Raw genomic sequence first — 16,320 nt, 5'->3', positions numbered from 1 at the left:
ATGGGGTTTAGATTCTCTATTGAGAAGACTAAGGCTATGTTTTTTACTAGGAGGAAAATAGATGAAAGTATAAAATTGAAGTCATATGGTAGGAATTTGGAAAGAGTGAAAAGTTTTAAATTTCTTGGTGTGTTTTTTGACACAAGACTTACATGGAGGGAGCATGTTTCAAAAGTAGTAGACAAATGTAAAAGGGTAATGAATTTAATGAGATGTCTTGCTGGAACAGAATGGGGAGCAGATGTAGCTACTTTGAAGCAAATTTATGTATATTTAATTAGAGCAAGAATTGAATATGGGTGTTTGGTTTATGGATCTGCTGCCAAGTCAGTTTTAGCTGGATTAGATATAGTTCAAGCTAAGGCACTGAGAATATGTACAGGAGCTGTGCGATCTTCCCCCAGTGTGTTCCTTGCAGGTAGAAACAGGAGAAATGCCACTCTGTTTAAGAAGACAGCTACTTCAGGCTAACTATTTGGTCAACTTGATGCGTCAAAGGTGTGATCACCCAGTTAAAGCAACAATTCAGGAAAGCTGGGAGAGAGAGATGACAAGTCTTCAAAGTTTTGGCTGGACAGGGGAGGCATTGGCCCAGGAAATGTCTATACATAATAACTTTTGTCCAGGATTACTGTGGCCATCAGTTCCTTTATGGCAATTGGAGGTCCCAAGGACTGATTTAGAGATACTTGGGATTAAGTCAGAGAATCCTGAATCAGATTTGGTGCATGAATTTCAGTGTCATATAATAGAAAGATATCAGGAGCACATATTAATCTTTACCGATGGTTCAAAAGATCAGGAAACAGGTGCTACAGGAGCAGCTTTTTTTGTTCAGAAGTGGATTGCCCAAGTTTGTAAGAGAACCTCAAATTTCCTAAGTGTGTTTTCAGTGGAATTATATGCAATCCTGATGGCAGTGCAATGGACTGAGCAGATTCAGAACCATAAAGTGTTGATATGTAGTGACTCTGTGTCAGCTATTAATAGTATGGGGAAAGGGACCTCAAAGAGTCGACAAGACCTTGTATATGATATTCTTCTGGCAATTAGAGATGTGAAAAGGAGAGGGGTAGAAATATCATTTGTATGGGTCCCAGCTCATGTAGGTATTGCAACAAATGAAAAGGTTGATAGGTTGGCCAAGGAAGCTGCTCAAAAGGAAACAATAGATGTCAACTTAAATCTGTCCAAAGCGGAGGGTAAAAGTATTGTGTGGCAAGGAAAAATTTAGAAATGGCAACAGCTCTGGGAGCAAGAAAACTAAGGCAGGCAGGAGAGGTAACTTATTCAGTTAATGTTTGTAAAGGAGGAGAGATTAGACGTGAGGAAGAGGTCATTATTTCTAAAATGAGGATTGGTCAAACGTTTCTGAAGAGCACTTTATTTATTTTAGGAAAACACCAGAGTGGCTTCTGTTCATGTCGAACCTGAGACAGTGCAACATGTTTTGATTTCTTGTAGAAAGTATGACAACCAAAGACAAAATCTACTCAGAGAAATGTGAGTAATCGGCTTCGAAGAAGTATCTCTAAAAAATATTTTAGAAGTAGGGTCAAGCACAAGGTGAAAGCTGTGTCTTCTCAATTTTCTAAAAGATACTGGATTGTATAATAGGATATAGTGCACTTAGGTGCTAGTACCATAGATGGCAGCAATGCAACTTATTGGATGCCGGCTGCCGTAAAACCCCAAAGAAGAAGAAGAAGAAGAAGACGAAGAAGAAGAAGAAGAAGAAGAAGAAGAAGAAGACTAGGGCTGCGTTCCAGTCCAAAATTGACATGCCCTTCACTCGCTAACTTCCCTCCGCCTCGTTCACTCGGATGTGCGTCATTGCTTACGTTGCACGAGTGCCCACTTCTGGCGGAAACTGCAATGGGCTGAACTGGAACGTCCTAAGCCCTTGATCATTTGGAATCAGCTATGGAGTTGATTTATTATTTAAAAAAATTTTCCCTTTAAGAATTTGTTTAATGCAGCATCCAAATGTATATGGGCGTGTTTGGGTTGTTTTATATACAAAAAAATCTAATTAATATATCATAGAGTTGTTTGTGGTGATGGTGATTAGACGAGATCTGCAGTGACGTCACAATCGTATTGCATTGTGGTATATGGAGCTGCCTGAAGTGTACATATGAAGTAGACTTGCTCCCTCGGTCAAAATCGAGGTGTCGAGGGTCTGTCCATATAAACTTCCCTCGTCCTCTTCACGAAGTGGAACGCACTTCAAAATGGCGGCAGGGATTCCCCCGGGGGAAGTGCTTAGGGAAGTTCGCAAGTGCATGTCTAAAAGTGGACTGGAACGCAGCATAGGCGATTTCCTGCAGATATCGACTTGGGACTATATTGGGGGGAATCACAGACAAAGCACTGCTACTTGGGCGCAGAGATATCTTTGGGATATTTTGGGGGGTTTGGAAACCCCTGATCTAAAGTCTTTTTTGCTTAATGGCACAGTTGAATTGGTTAATAAAGTGAGATTAAATACATAAAGTATATTTGAATTATCTCACATTTAATTATTGCAGGATTGTGTGTGAGTTTGCATTTGACTGTTTTTATTGATTTTGAGGAATAAGCCTGTTACTTGCGTGCAAGTGCTCACATTTAGTCTAGGACTAATAACCATCATGTTCACACACAATGCCTCTGCATTACTCCTGGTTTCTCTCAACAAGGTGCCAGTCAATAAATGGGAAAACAAAGTAACTTGCGTTACATATTTTGAAAAACAAACTAATTTATAATCGCTTGGAAAGACAGCATTTCCCGTTATAAAAAGGCTCTAAAAGCATCTCGTCAAACTCATGGAAAATAACCAAACCAATCAGGTTCTTGTTTAGATTAACAATAAACCGAGAACTGAATATCCCATTACAGTTTATCAGTAATGACTATGAATTTCTCCACTGAGAAAATCAATGCATCAGAAATACAATAGTAAAAAAACACAAAAAAAAAACAATAGTAAATGTACAACCTTTGACAGCGTTTTATGATGAATTATTGCCCTTTAAGAACAATTGCAGTGCTTTACAACTATAAGACAAGAAAGAGCTAAATAAACTTATCATTGCATCTAAACCAACAACATGTTAATTAGATCCAATACCCACTAAAATACTGAAAGAACCTGGAGAAAATCCGGAGAAACTATCAGTTCATCGTCTTATAAAATAAAATCTTTCATTCTCATGCCATTAAACCTAGAGCTCACTAGATCTTCAAGACACAAAAATTGACATTTGGAAGATAATGTTGGTAAATGCTTGTTTCTGTCCTTAGTGAAAGTATTTTGAACTGAGAAAGGAGGCACATATTCTGCATGACTTATGACTGATATTTCTGTATAAGAGCTGGTCTCTCACGCACTGAGACACAAGAACTCGAGCATTACACATCTACAGAACATGCCAAACGTAAGTGATTCAACTGGTACTCTAAACCTACAAATCTCTGTGTATTTCATACATTTCAATTTTATAGAATTCATAATGCCAAAAAAAAAGTACTATTCAAGGAGAAATGTCTTAAATGATTGCATAATACTAATAATAATTGAAATTTTTGTGAAAAGAAAAGTGATGAAGTATGTTTACGAGCTGTTAAACTAATAAAATAAAAGTTTTAATTAAAAGTGAGAAAAAACTAAATCCTTAAAATTATCCCAATGACAGGATCCCCTAAAAAGAACATTTTCTTTTAAGAGCGATGATATTTGAACGTCATGTTGTTTATTATTACATAATTTATATTTCTATACATAGGCTATATAGAAATATACATGATAACATGAGTATACGATAACTCTGCAAATGCCATTGTAAGCCCGGCTCAATCGCCCGAAGAAGATCTCTGCGCGTTCCCGTCTTTCCGCGTGGCAAAGTCATTTTATTAAATGAAATTTGAGCAGAGATGCTGCACAGTTTGACAATCGGGCAGCGGATGATGTTGCTAAGAACTTGTGATGTATAACAATTATCAGACGGGCCCTCGCGACCTCGAAACACTACCGGCCCACCGGGAAAAGTCCCGTCTCTCCCGATTGCCACTGCGCTCCTGGCTCAAGAGCCCTGGAAGGTGAGAGAATCTGTAATCTTTATTGATTATCAGGATATAAAAGTTCAAGCTTTTGATTGTGTATTAAAAGTGAAAGACTTTCTGCAGTGACAGACTGTTGATTGATCAGGACCAGCTGAACCAGTCAGACCAGTGGATTCCTGTAAACACGGCTGTCAAACTCATTAAACTCTCAAATAAACAACTCTCAAATGACACTGTATGTGTGATTTCCGAACAGCGTTTTTGAGCCCTTAAAATGGAACGTCATATATGCGCTTCATGAGGCATATTTGCACACACACTTGGGATGTCTGATATATAGTAAAGTGTTATTTATTCCTGTGATAAAGCCGAATTTTCAGCATCATTACTCCAGTCTTCAGTGTCACATGATCCTTCAGAAATCACTATAATATGATGATTTGATGCTCAAGAAACATTTATGATTATTATCAGTCTTGAAAACAGTTTCAGATTTCTGTGGAAACCGTCATACATTTTATTTCTCAGGATTCTTTGATGAATAGAAAGTTCTAAAGAGCAGCATTTATTTGAAATAAACATTTGTAACATTATAAATGTCTTTACTGTCACTTTAGATCAGTATTTTTTTTAAAAGCTTACTGTATCCAAACTTTTGAACATATGGTATTCCAACTATGCATACCTTTTAAAATGTGTATGCTATGCGATACGGAAAGAATGCAACGTTGCAAGATATTTTGCATCTAGTTTTGTACCTAACCCTAACATTCAACATTCTAATCAGATAATGAGTTAAGAAAGAGATGTAAAAATCACAACAGTTTTGTCAAATTAATTGTTTTCATTAATGCTTTTGTACATTGATGTACGTCTTAGGTAAGGCCTCCCCCGCCAGTCCCAAAAAAACCTGATCAAAGAAGCAGAAACAGTTCAGAGAAACGTCCGTGTGACTTTTCTCCAACATATGAAGTGTTTCCCCCTCATCGTGCTTCACCAGAACCCGTCAGAACCGGCCCGTCTCACGATCAACACCTGTATGAAGACATCTCAGCCCTGCTGGACAGCCGTCAGGTGCTCGAAGAGATGCTGTTTAGACACACTTACAAATAATGCAAGAGCTTCTCTCTGAGCTTGATTTAGCAGATTTCTGTCATCAAATGTTTTGTTTGTGCATTTCTTGTCATATTTTTTCTTTAGTGACATTTTTGAAGTGATGCTGACATCAGGTTAGATGTGGAATGATTTTGTCAGACGGTGAATTTCAGGTCAAAAGTGGGCCAGTATTTCAGACATATCAAACAGTTTTCACTATGTCGAGTCTGTTCAAATGAACAAAATGCGTGAAAGTCAAAAATGAGGAGAGATTTGATTTTTAAATATCATCTAATAGCCAGTGCAAAACTGTATCATAACAAGTGCCATATTTAAAATGTTGATAAAATGAGAATATCGACTTGCTAAAACAGGTATACTGATTTACAGCTCAAGAAACATTTCTGGTTATTATCAATGTTCAAAAAATGTGTGCTTCTTCATATTTTTGTGGAAACCGTCATACATTTTATTTCTCAGAATTATTTGATGAATGGAAAGTTGAAAAGATCAGCATTGATTTGAAATACATTGTAACATTATAAATGTCTTTGCTCTCACGTTTGATTCATTTGATATTTGATAATTGAAGTAATGCGTTACAATACAGCATTATTTCCTAAACAAGTAAGTAATTGCAGTATCTGGATACTTTTTATGGAAAGTAATGCACTTTTACACTTTACTTTTGCATTACTCACCGGTGCTAACAAAACAAAAACAAGTGTTTTTGCCAAATGTTACGGAGCACCGCATGTGACATGCAAACAAAAAATATATATAGTGGCCACAAATTAAGAATTTGTTCCTATGACTTGAGAATTCATTCCCTTGTTTTAGTAAATCGTGGCCACAATTGATTTCCAAGCTCAAGATTTTCAGTGGTTTTGAATGATTTCTGATCTGTTTTACAGCCTTCTTCTCCTCCTCTACCAGCACCGCGATCGGGGCAATGTGCTCAAGAGCCCTGGAAGGTGAGAGAATCTGTAATCTTTATTGATTATCAGGATATTTGTGAAATTTCAAGGTTGACACTGTATGCGCGATTTCAAAACAGCGTTTTTGAGCCCTTGAAAGGGAACGTAATTTCACAGCATAACATATGATGATTATGAAATTCCAATTTCTCGTAAAAAACGTTAATGTCCTTATAGAACTCGTAACTACAACTTGTTGAACCTTTTGAGAGCTTAGGGTACGTTTACAAGACAACAATACACTTAAAGTGGAGACGTTTTTCCTTTGAGTTTTCCGCATAAAGACAACACCATTGTCAAAACGATCCCCATTCACACGGATCCGCGAAAACAACTAAAAACGCTGTATTCTGCTGCCAGGGCACTAGATGGCGATGAAACGCTACAGACTGAACACGTAATACGCATGTGCATGACGTCATCGTCTTCATAAAATTCGCGTTTTTGCTATTTACACAAAGACCTTTTTTCAAAACTTGCACTTTGAAACCCGTTTTCAAAACTTTGCGTTTTCAGGCACGTTACACGTTAACATCAGAGCAGGCTGTTCAGGTAGCCATGGCGGATATGACCTTTTGGGCAACCATGGTGGAGAGCACCCTTCGGGTGGCCATGGCGGAGAGTACCCTTCGGGTGGCCATGGTGGAGGTGATCCTTCGGGCGGCCATGGTGGAGAGGACCCTTCGGTTGGCCGTGGCGGAGATGACCCTTCGGGTGGCCGTGGCGGAGATGACCCTTCGAGTGGCCATGGCGGAGAGGACCCTTCGAGTGGCCATGGTAGAGAGCATCCTTCGGGTGGCCATGGTCGAGAGGACCCTTTGGGTGGCCATGGCGGAGGTGATCCTTCGGGCGGCCATGGCGGAGGTGATTCTTCGGGCGGCCATGGTGGAGAGGACCCTTCAGGTGGCCATGGCGGAGAGCACCGTTTGGGTGGCCATGGTGGAGAGGACCCTTCGGGTGGCCGTGGCGGAGATGACCCTTCGAGTGGCCATGGCGGAGAGGACCCTTCGAGTGGCCATGGTAGAGAGCATCCTTCGGGATGGCCATGGTCGAGAGGACCCTTTGGGTGGCCATGGCGGAGGTGATCCTTCGGGCGGCCATGGCGGAGGTGATTCTTCGGGCGGCCATGGTGGAGAGGACCCTTCGGGTGGCCATGGTGGAGAGGACCCTTCGGGTGGTCATGGTGGAGAGGACCCTTCGGGTGGTCATGGTGGAGAGGACCCTTCGGGTGGCCATACTGGAGAGGACCCTTTGGGCAGCCATGGTGGAGAGGACCCTTCAGGTGGCCATGGTGGAGATGACCCTTCGGGTGGCCATGACTGAGAGCAACCTTCGGGTGGCCATGGCGGAGATGACCCTTCGTGTGGCCATGACGGAGAGGACCCTTCGGGTGGCCGTGGCGGAGAGGACCCTTCGAGTGGCCATGGTAGAGAGCATCCTTCGGGTGGCCATGGTCGAGAGGACCCTTTGGGTGGCCATGGCGGAGGTGATCCTTCGGGCGGCCATGGCGGAGGTGATTCTTCGGGCGGCCATGGTGGAGAGGACCCTTCGGGTGGTCATGGTGGAGAGGACCCTTCGGGTGGCCATACTGGAGAGGACCCTTTGGGCAGCCATGGTGGAGAGGACCCTTCAGGTGCCCATGGTGGAGATGACCCTTCGGGTGGCCATGACTGAGAGCACCCTTCGGGTGGCCATGGCGGAGATGACCCTTCGTGTGGCCATGACGGAGAGGACCCTTCGGGTGGCCGTGGCGGAGAGCACCCTTCGGGTGGCCATGGCGGAGAGGACCCTTCAGGTGGCCATGGTGGAGATGACCCTTCGGGTGGCCATGACTGAGAGCACCCTTCGGGTGGCCATGGCGGAGATGACCCTTCGTGTGGCCATGACGGAGAGCACCCTTCGGGTGGCCGTGGCGGACAGCACCCTTCTGGTGGCCATGGCGGAGATGACCCTTCGGGTGGCCATGGCGGAGAGCACCCTTCAGGTGGCCATGGCGGAGATGACCCTTTGGGCGGTCGTGGTGGAGAGGACCCTTCGGGTGGCCGTGGCGGAGAGCACCCTTCGGGTGGCCATGGCGGAGAGCACCCTTCGGGTGGCCGTGGTGGAGAGCACCCTTCGGGTGGCCGTGGCGGAGAGCACCCTTCGGGTGGCCGTGGCGGAGAGCACTGTTCCGGTGGCCGTGGCGGAGAGCACCCTTCGGGTGGCCATGGCGGAGATGACCCTTCGGGTGGCCATGGCGGAGAGCACCCTTCAGATGGCCATGGCGGAGATGACCCTTTGGGCGGTCGTGGTGGAGAGGACCCTTCGGGTGCCCGTGGCGGAGAGCACCCTTCCGGTGGCCATGGTGGAGAGGACCCTTCGGGCGGCCATGGTGGAGAGGACCCTTTGGGCAGCCATGATTGAGAGGACCCTTCAGGTGGCCATGGTGGAGATGACCCTTCGGGTGGCCATGGCGGAGAGCACCCTTCGGGTGGCCATGGCGGAGGGCACCCTTCGGGTGGCCGTGACGGAGAGCACCCTTTGGGTGGCCGTGGCGGAGAGCACTCTTCCGGTGGCCGTGGCGGAGAGCACCCTTCTGGTGGCCATGGCGGAGAGCACCCTTCGGGTGGCCATGGCGGAGAGCACCCTTCGGGTGAGCACCCTTGGTGGAGAGGGCCATGGTGGAGAGGACCCTTCGGGTGGCCCTGGTGGAGAGGACCCTTCGGGTGGTCATGGTGGAGAGGACCCTTCGGGTGGCCATGGTGGAGAGGACCCTTCGGATGGTCATGGTGGAGAGGACCCTTCGGGTGGCCATGGTGGAGAGGACCCTTCGGGCGGCCATGGTGGAGAGGACCCTTTGGGCGGCCATGGTGGAGAGGACCCTTTGGGCAGCCATGGTGGAGAGGACCCTTCAGGTGGCCATGGTGGAGATGACCCTTCGGGTGGCCATGGCGGAGAGCACCCTTCGGGTGGCCATGGCGGAGAGCACCCTTCGGGTGGCCATGGCGGAGATGACCCTTCGGGTGGCCATGGCGGAGAGCACCCTTCCCGGTGGCCATGGAGCAGATGACCCTTTGGGCGGTCGTGGTGGAGAGGACCCTTTGGGTGCCCGTGGCGGAGAGCACCCTTCGGGTGGCCATGGCGGAGAGCACCCTTCGGGTGAGCACCCTTGGTGGAGAGGGCCATGGTGGAGAGGACCCTTCGGGTGGCCATGGTGGAGAGGACCCTTCGGGTGGTCATGGTGGAGAGGACCCTTCGGGTGGCCATGGTGGAGAGGACCCTTCGGGTGGTCATGGTGGAGAGGACCCTTCGGGTGGCCATGGTGGAGAGGACACTTCGGGCGGCCATGGTGGAGAGGACCCTTCAGGTGGCCATGGTGGAGAGGACCCTTCAGGTGGCCATGGTGGAGAGGACCCTTCGGGTGGCCATGGTGGAGAGCACCCTTCAGGTGGCCATGGTAGAGAGGACCCTTCGGTTGCCATGGTGGAGATAACCCTTCAGGTGGCGTGGCGGAGACCACCCTTCGGGTGGCCGTGGCGGAGAGCACCCTTCGGGTGGCCATGGCGGAGATGACCCTTTGGGGGGCCGTGGTGGAGAGGACCCTTCGGGTGGCCATTGTGGAGAGCACCCTTCGGGTGGCCATGGTAGAGAGGACCCTTCGGGTTGCCATGGCGGAGATAACCCTTCGGGTGGTGTGGCGGAGATGACCCTTCAGCGGCCATGGCGGAGACGATTTTTCAGGCGGCCATGGTGGAGGTGATCCTTCGGGCGGCCATGGTGGAGAGGACCCTTCGGGTGGCCATGGTGGAGAGGACCCTTCGGGTGGTCATGGTGGAGAGGACCCTTCGGGTGGCCATGGTGGAGAGGACCCTTTGGGCAGCCATGGTGGAGAGGACCCTTCAGGTGGCCATGGTGGAGAGGACCCTTTGAGTGGCCGTGGCGGAGGGCACCCTTCGAGTGGCCGCGGCGGAGAGCACCCTTCAGGTGGCCGTGGCGGAGAGCACCCTTCGGGTGTCCGTGGCGGAGATGACCCTTCGGGTGGCCATGGCGGAGAGCACCCTTCAGGTGGCCTAGGCGGTGATGACCCTTCGGGTGGCCATGGCGGAGAGCACCCTTCAGGTGGCAATGGCGGAGAGCACTCTTCGGGTGGCCATGGCGGAGATGACCCTTTGGGCGGCCGTGGTGGAGAGGACCCTTTGAGTGGCCGTGGCGGAGGGCACCCTTCGGGTGGCCGTGACGGAGAGCACCCTTCGGGTGGCCATGGCGGAGATGACCCTTCGGGTGGCCACGGTGGAGATGACCCTTCGGGCGGCCGTGGTGGAGAGGACCCTTTTGGCGGCCGTGGCGGAAAGCACCCTTCGGGTGGCCGTGGCGAAGAGCACACTTCGGGTGGCCTTGGCGGAGAGCACCCTTCGGGGGGCCGTGGCGGAGAGCACCCTTCGGGTGGCCATGGTCGAGAGGACCCTTTGGGTGGCCATGGCGGAGGTGATCCTTCGGGCGGCCATGGTGGAGAGGACCCTTCAGGTTGCCATGGCGGAGAGCACCCTTCGGGTGGCCATGGTCAAGAGGACCCTTTGGGTGGCCATGGCGGAGGTGATCCTTCGGGGGGCCATGGTGGAGATGACCCTTCGGGTGGCCATGGTGGAGAGGACCCTTCAGGTGGCCATGGTGGAGAGGACCCTTTGGGTGGCCATGGTGGAGAGCACCCTATGGGTGACCATGGTGGAGACTCAGGCAGGGCAGTCTCAGCGGGGACGAGACTCTTCATTGCTGGCGCAGTGCCCAACAGTGAACGAAGACCCATTATGCCACAGCACCCACTCCACATACTCCTCGAAGTTCCCCCAAGGCCCATCTCCGGGCAGGCGTGCCTTGGAAGAACACACAGAAGCTGGTGTCATCATAATGAACATAAGGTACTGAGTCCAAATATCTCTGTGTGTGGGCCTCGAAGGACTGAGCCTCCTGGGAGAGGAGGAGGATCTCCACTGCTGCAAAATCCATTTTTTGGGTCTGTCGTTCTGTCACGGGCTGATTGAAGCAGGCAAAGAAGCAGGATCTTAATTGCAGCAGTGTTTATTTAAACAAACTAGATATTACACGGAGAGGACTCACAGTGAACAGGAACAGAACAACTACGCATGTAGTGACAACAACAGAGAAGGAACAGACTGAAACACCGGGCTTATGTACACCGAACAGACAAGGGAAATGAGACACAGTTGGGGCAAATGAACTGATGACTGATTAACGAGACAACAGGTGATATGGATTAAATCAAAGAAACACAGGTACAAACTGGGTGACACAGGCAAACAAAACATACACTACACATAACAGAAATAGCCATGTTTATGAAAAGGTTCCTGAAAAGCGCTTGAATCATTGAAAGACAATATGTGAAATTATAAGTGTTTAATTTGATTGATAAAGCAATCTTTTCACACATAATGAAGCTGCAGCCCGTCTGATACAGATATAGAGCCATTTCACATGACTATGAGTGTAATATTGCTCATAAATATCCAAGAATATGATTAATTCTTCAGGTCAATCATTTATTCATGGGAGAAAATATCTTTGTCATAGTATCCTTTCAATGGTTAAAGTTTCCACAGTCATTGCATCCGCTGCACTTAATTTGTACCTTTTATTGGTTTATTTAGGTCTGTTTACCTTTTTTAGAATTTGAAATATAATAAAGATATTGTTTGATAAGTGAGATCTCTGATTGAAGTCTTTGAAAACCAAAAAAGTAGTGCTTGTAAACTCCTTGAAAGTCCTGGAATTTCATTTTACAGTATAAGAACCCTGTAGCTAAAATAGTTGACTACATCATCAATGAAAGGATCTGCTTTGAGATGTTTGAAATAAACACAGAGTTCAATCATGACAGCATTGTGTGTTTCCAGATCAAAACACAGAGGGATGCCCTTCTCATGGCAGCTCTGCCGGATCATGGAGGATTTCAGGACAGGAACTTGCAGGTCATTTACTTTCATGAGTCTACCTCAATAAAAGGACATAAAAACATACATTATAAAGTATTTGTCTGATTGTCATTCATAAGATCAAGTGTCACTTCTTATGTTTGGTGTGTTTTGGTTATTTTAAAGTCGACGTCTGAAGTTCAGCTCAAGAATGTAGAGAATAACATCATCCACTAATAACCACAAACACACACAATACTGACTGTCTTAATCTTCAATCTACGGGTTTAGCATCTCAAGTTTGCTGTAAAGTGTGTTAGTGCAGCTTTCTTTTATAATAAACAATACTCGATTTGATATTTTGTATTGAATCATGTTAAGATATTCAGATTTTGAAAAATATTCTCAATATTTTTTTAAGTGTGACTGAAGCTTTGCTCTCTTTCCATCAGGGCAGCAAAAGCTCATTGGAGGGGAACGGTTTCAGTAAGAGACCAAACAGAAGTAAGATGTGCTGAAAATATTAATGGGTTTAAATTAAAAATCATAAATTAAAAATATATTTTGTTTATGCAAAATATAAAACAAAAACATATTCCTGTAATATCTTATGATGCATTTTAAAAATATATATTTAACATGTTTTTCTTAATTTTTAGTCATTTTATGCCTTAGCTAATCCTTGTTAACTTTATTCGGTAACACTTTATTTTACAGTGTCCTTGTTACATATGTTACATGTAATTACCATAGTAATAACAGTAAATCATGCCTAATTACATGCAATTAACCCTCAACCAAATCCTACCCTAACCCTATAGTAAGGCCCCGTCCACACTACTGCGTTTTCGTTTAAAAACGGAGAATTAAAACGAAAACGATCTCCGTCCACACCAGCGTTTTAGCTGCGTATTAGAATTGATCTCCGTCCACATTAAAACGACTGAAAACTCGGATCACGTGACCATTCTCCAACACTGTGCATGCGCGTGCCGGTGTAAACAGGAAACGGATGGACTATTCCTCAGATTTGATGAGGAAGCAAGTAACGTTAGCTACCTCTGCAAAGATTCGAAAATGTCGAAGACCAGAGATTTCTTTTCATGGACCGCCGCTGCCCACGGGAATTGTCATAGATCGCTCGAATAATAGTTTGCCTCCGGCGCATGTAGGCAGTTATAGCATTGTAAAATGCAGAATTTGCTTGCACAACAGCTGCTAACAAAGACATCAAAGTCAGTAACGCTTGTAATTCGTTATCCATGTTGCACTCACTAACATCAGCTACGTAGTCCAGAATGTTTTTGTTTGTTTTCTTCCGGTGACGGGACATGTGATGGGTGGCTGACGAATCAGGGAAGGATACGTCATGGGTGATGACACCCAATCATAGAGCCGAGCGTGACCTTCTACGTCATCGTTTCTAAACTCCTCCGTTTTGTCCCGTCTACACTAAAACGCCCTCCGGAGATTCAAAACGAAAAACGGAGCTGCAGCGTTTCTAAACTTCTCCGTTTTGGGTCTTCGTTTTTCCCGTTTTAGTGTGGACGGGAGGTGCAAACGTAGCAAAAGGTCTCCGTTTTTAAACGAAAACGCAGTAGTGTGGACGGGGCCTAAGTACATGTAGTTAATTAATATTACACTGTACTTAAATATTTAATTACACTGTAACAATGACACCTTAAAATAAAGTGTAACCCTTTATTCTTATTCCTGTTTTTTAATGGGTCTAATGTTTTAAAAAATCTATTGTATCTATTGTTTCTTTTTTGCCTGTAAAGCACTTTGAACTGCATTGATTTGTTTGGAAAAGTGCAATATAAATAAAATTTGTAATCAAATAAAATTTGCAATCTAATTATCCAGCAGATATCCAGCTGAGTTAAAGCTGAATTATTTTGTGGTTAAACACACTTTCTGTCAATGAGACACTGAAACTGAAAACTGTGGGGGTTTTTTTATGTATGATCTACAGATCCATCAGAGAGTTCAGATTCAGACTCCGGGTAAAGTAAATCATTAGATTCTTTATACATATCTATTTCAACTAGGGATGCACTATATATTGGCCACCATATCGGTATCAGTCGATATATGTTAATTTTTACTGTAATCGTTATCGTTATATTAAAGCCGATAAATAATGTATTATTTCCTTCAGATATGATTGGAATCCCTTAAAAAAGAAAAAACATGCAGTAAAGTGCAACATGTGCAGCACAAAATCGGTATATATGCATTATAATGAGAACATCACTATTGTGTGCTAAAGACATGGCTTTTAATGTTGAGACTTTTGTTTTTGTAATCAGGCTCTTAAAAATTATATAAAAATTTGGATTTAGATTTATCGGCCAATATATCGGTTATCGGCTTTCAAATATAAAGAATTATTGGTTATCGGTATCGGCCAACATTTTTATATCGGTGCATCCCTAATTTCGGTAAAGCCGGTAGCACAAGAGCCTGCTTCATTTATGCACTTTTATCTTTGCAGGGTCAACATGGACCGAGAGGAGAGTTTTAAAAATGCTCTTAAGCGCTTTGTTTCTCAACTGCCATTTTGTGCAAACTCTCTGCAAAGGCAAATCTCTGAGCTTGAGGCCGTGGCTGCAAGCCTGGATAAAACGCGGAAAGGGACGAGAATCGCCCGGATCACCGGAGGAACGACCGGAGCGGTTGGCGGAGTGGCAGCCGTGGCGGGAATCCTGCTAGCTCCCGTGACTATGGGCGCGTCTCTAGCGGTCACCGCGCTCGGGATCGGGGTCGCGGCTGCTGGCGGGGTCACCGGCGCATCGGCCGCCATCACCAATAAAGTAAAAAAAAAACAGGTCCGGAAAAAGGTGGAATCGATCTTGAAAGAGTACCAAAGAGAGATGAACGACATTGAAGTTTACTTGAATGATATCAACTCAGAGATGGAGAAACTGAAAGGTGTGAGGGTGAAATCTGCACAGATCGTGAGGCTAGTCGAGATCGCAGGCGGGACGTCGGGGGCTCTCAGTGTGATAAACAAATCCTCAGGTGCAATTCAGGGCTTCGCACTCGGCATGGATTTGTTCTTCACTGATAAAAATTCCCAAAAGTTAAAGAAAGAGGCAAAGAGCAAATTCGCACAGCAGATCTGTGAGGTGGCAGGACAGATTCAGGCCGGGTTGACGGAGCTGTTGGACATGAGAGATAAACTGCAGAAAGAAGAGGAGAGCGGGCACTAACTAATGCTTTTTGACTTTCTTAAAATTAGTTTATTTTTAATTATTAAAAAATGCCATTATTTTATATGAAAAACTTGATGATTGTATTTTATTGAGAAAACATTTTAGTTTGTAAACAATTTCATTGTAACATGACCATATGACAGCTTAAAATGTTATCTAATCTAATCCAAACATATATACAAGACAAACTAAAATGTTTTCTCAAAATACAATTATCAAGTTTTTCATAAAAAATAATGACATTTTTTAATATTTAAAAATAAACACATTTTTGAGTTTGACAACAAACACACCTCAACACACAGCTATACAGCATAGTTCAAAACATAATAATTATTATTTCAATTATTAAAAGTGTTTAAAACTAGTGTGTTACATCTAGCTCTGCGTTAGGTTGTGCCTCTCTCACCCCTATTATATGTTTTATGTTTGCAAAAGTGTCAAATATTAATAAAAACTTTTTCCTGAAATTGAATTGCTGTTTGATTAAATTTCATGTGTTTGTAAATGCCATTATTTCTCCAATCCATTTCTTTCAGTAAATTTCTTTCTGTTTATAATGTTACGCAAATCATGAAGAGACAAAATGACAGAGATTATAAAGAGACTCTATTAACACAAGACAGAGAGAGGTACAATGCGTCCGATGATGAGGCGGAAGCGCCCGCCGCGGGAGACAGTTGTTCCATCCTGGCTTCTGATAATGAGGAATGGTCGAGTTCTCAGCACTCTGCCGCCTCCTCAATCCAGGAATCCGGCAGGACCCGCGCCGGAGTGGAGGCTGAGCTGATGCGCCTCCTTTCACAGGCCGTTGACCGCCTCGGGCTCGAGTGGTCGCCGCCTAAGGAGCCCGCGCACAACAGACTCGACGGCTGTTTTCTTCAGAGTCACCGCCGTCAAGCGCCCGCTGTCAGGTCTGCACCCTTCCTCCCAGAGCTGCACACTGAGCTTTCAAAATCGTGGAACGCACCATTCTCCGCGAGGCTCCAATCCTCTGTCTCCGCGTCGCTCTCCCAAGTGGTCGGCGCCGCCGAGAAAGGATACAGCTCAATCCCTAAGGTTGAGGAAGCGGTT

The 16,320-nt window shown here is 45.5% G+C and overlaps 2 protein-coding genes across 2 annotated transcripts in view; both read left to right on the top strand.

The window, feature by feature from the left end:
• LOC143740588 (apolipoprotein L3-like) overlaps positions 1 to 16,320 on the top strand; it is a 130,680-nt gene that overhangs the window by 53,825 nt on the left and 60,535 nt on the right. The gene's annotated exons all lie outside the window — the stretch shown is intronic.
• Positions 3,336 to 15,711, top strand: LOC143740585 (apolipoprotein L6-like). The gene is made up of 7 exons (XM_077232553.1): positions 3,336 to 3,422; positions 4,927 to 5,121; positions 6,057 to 6,116; positions 12,011 to 12,085; positions 12,481 to 12,532; positions 14,004 to 14,034; positions 14,526 to 15,711. Exons 1-7 carry the CDS (start codon positions 3,414 to 3,416, stop codon positions 15,241 to 15,243), a joined length of 1,140 nt encoding a protein of 379 aa, XP_077088668.1. The 5' UTR covers positions 3,336 to 3,413; the 3' UTR covers positions 15,244 to 15,711.

The sequence above is a fragment of the Siphateles boraxobius genome, unplaced genomic scaffold (assembly GCF_051911475.1).
Source record: "Siphateles boraxobius isolate OS27281-9 unplaced genomic scaffold, OSU_SipBor_1 174, whole genome shotgun sequence".
NCBI lineage: Eukaryota > Metazoa > Chordata > Actinopteri > Cypriniformes > Leuciscidae > Siphateles > Siphateles boraxobius.
Note: the sequence above shows the minus strand (reverse complement) of the source record. Positions and strands in the feature narration are given on the sequence as shown.

Coding starts and splice junctions, on each gene's coding strand:
- LOC143740585 (XM_077232553.1), top strand. Junction 12,086..12,480: donor TTCAGGACAGGAACTTGCAG/GTCATTTACTTT, acceptor TCTTTCCATCAG/GGCAGCAAAAGCTCATTGGA. Junction 14,035..14,525: donor AGTTCAGATTCAGACTCCGG/GTAAAGTAAATC, acceptor TTATCTTTGCAG/GGTCAACATGGACCGAGAGG.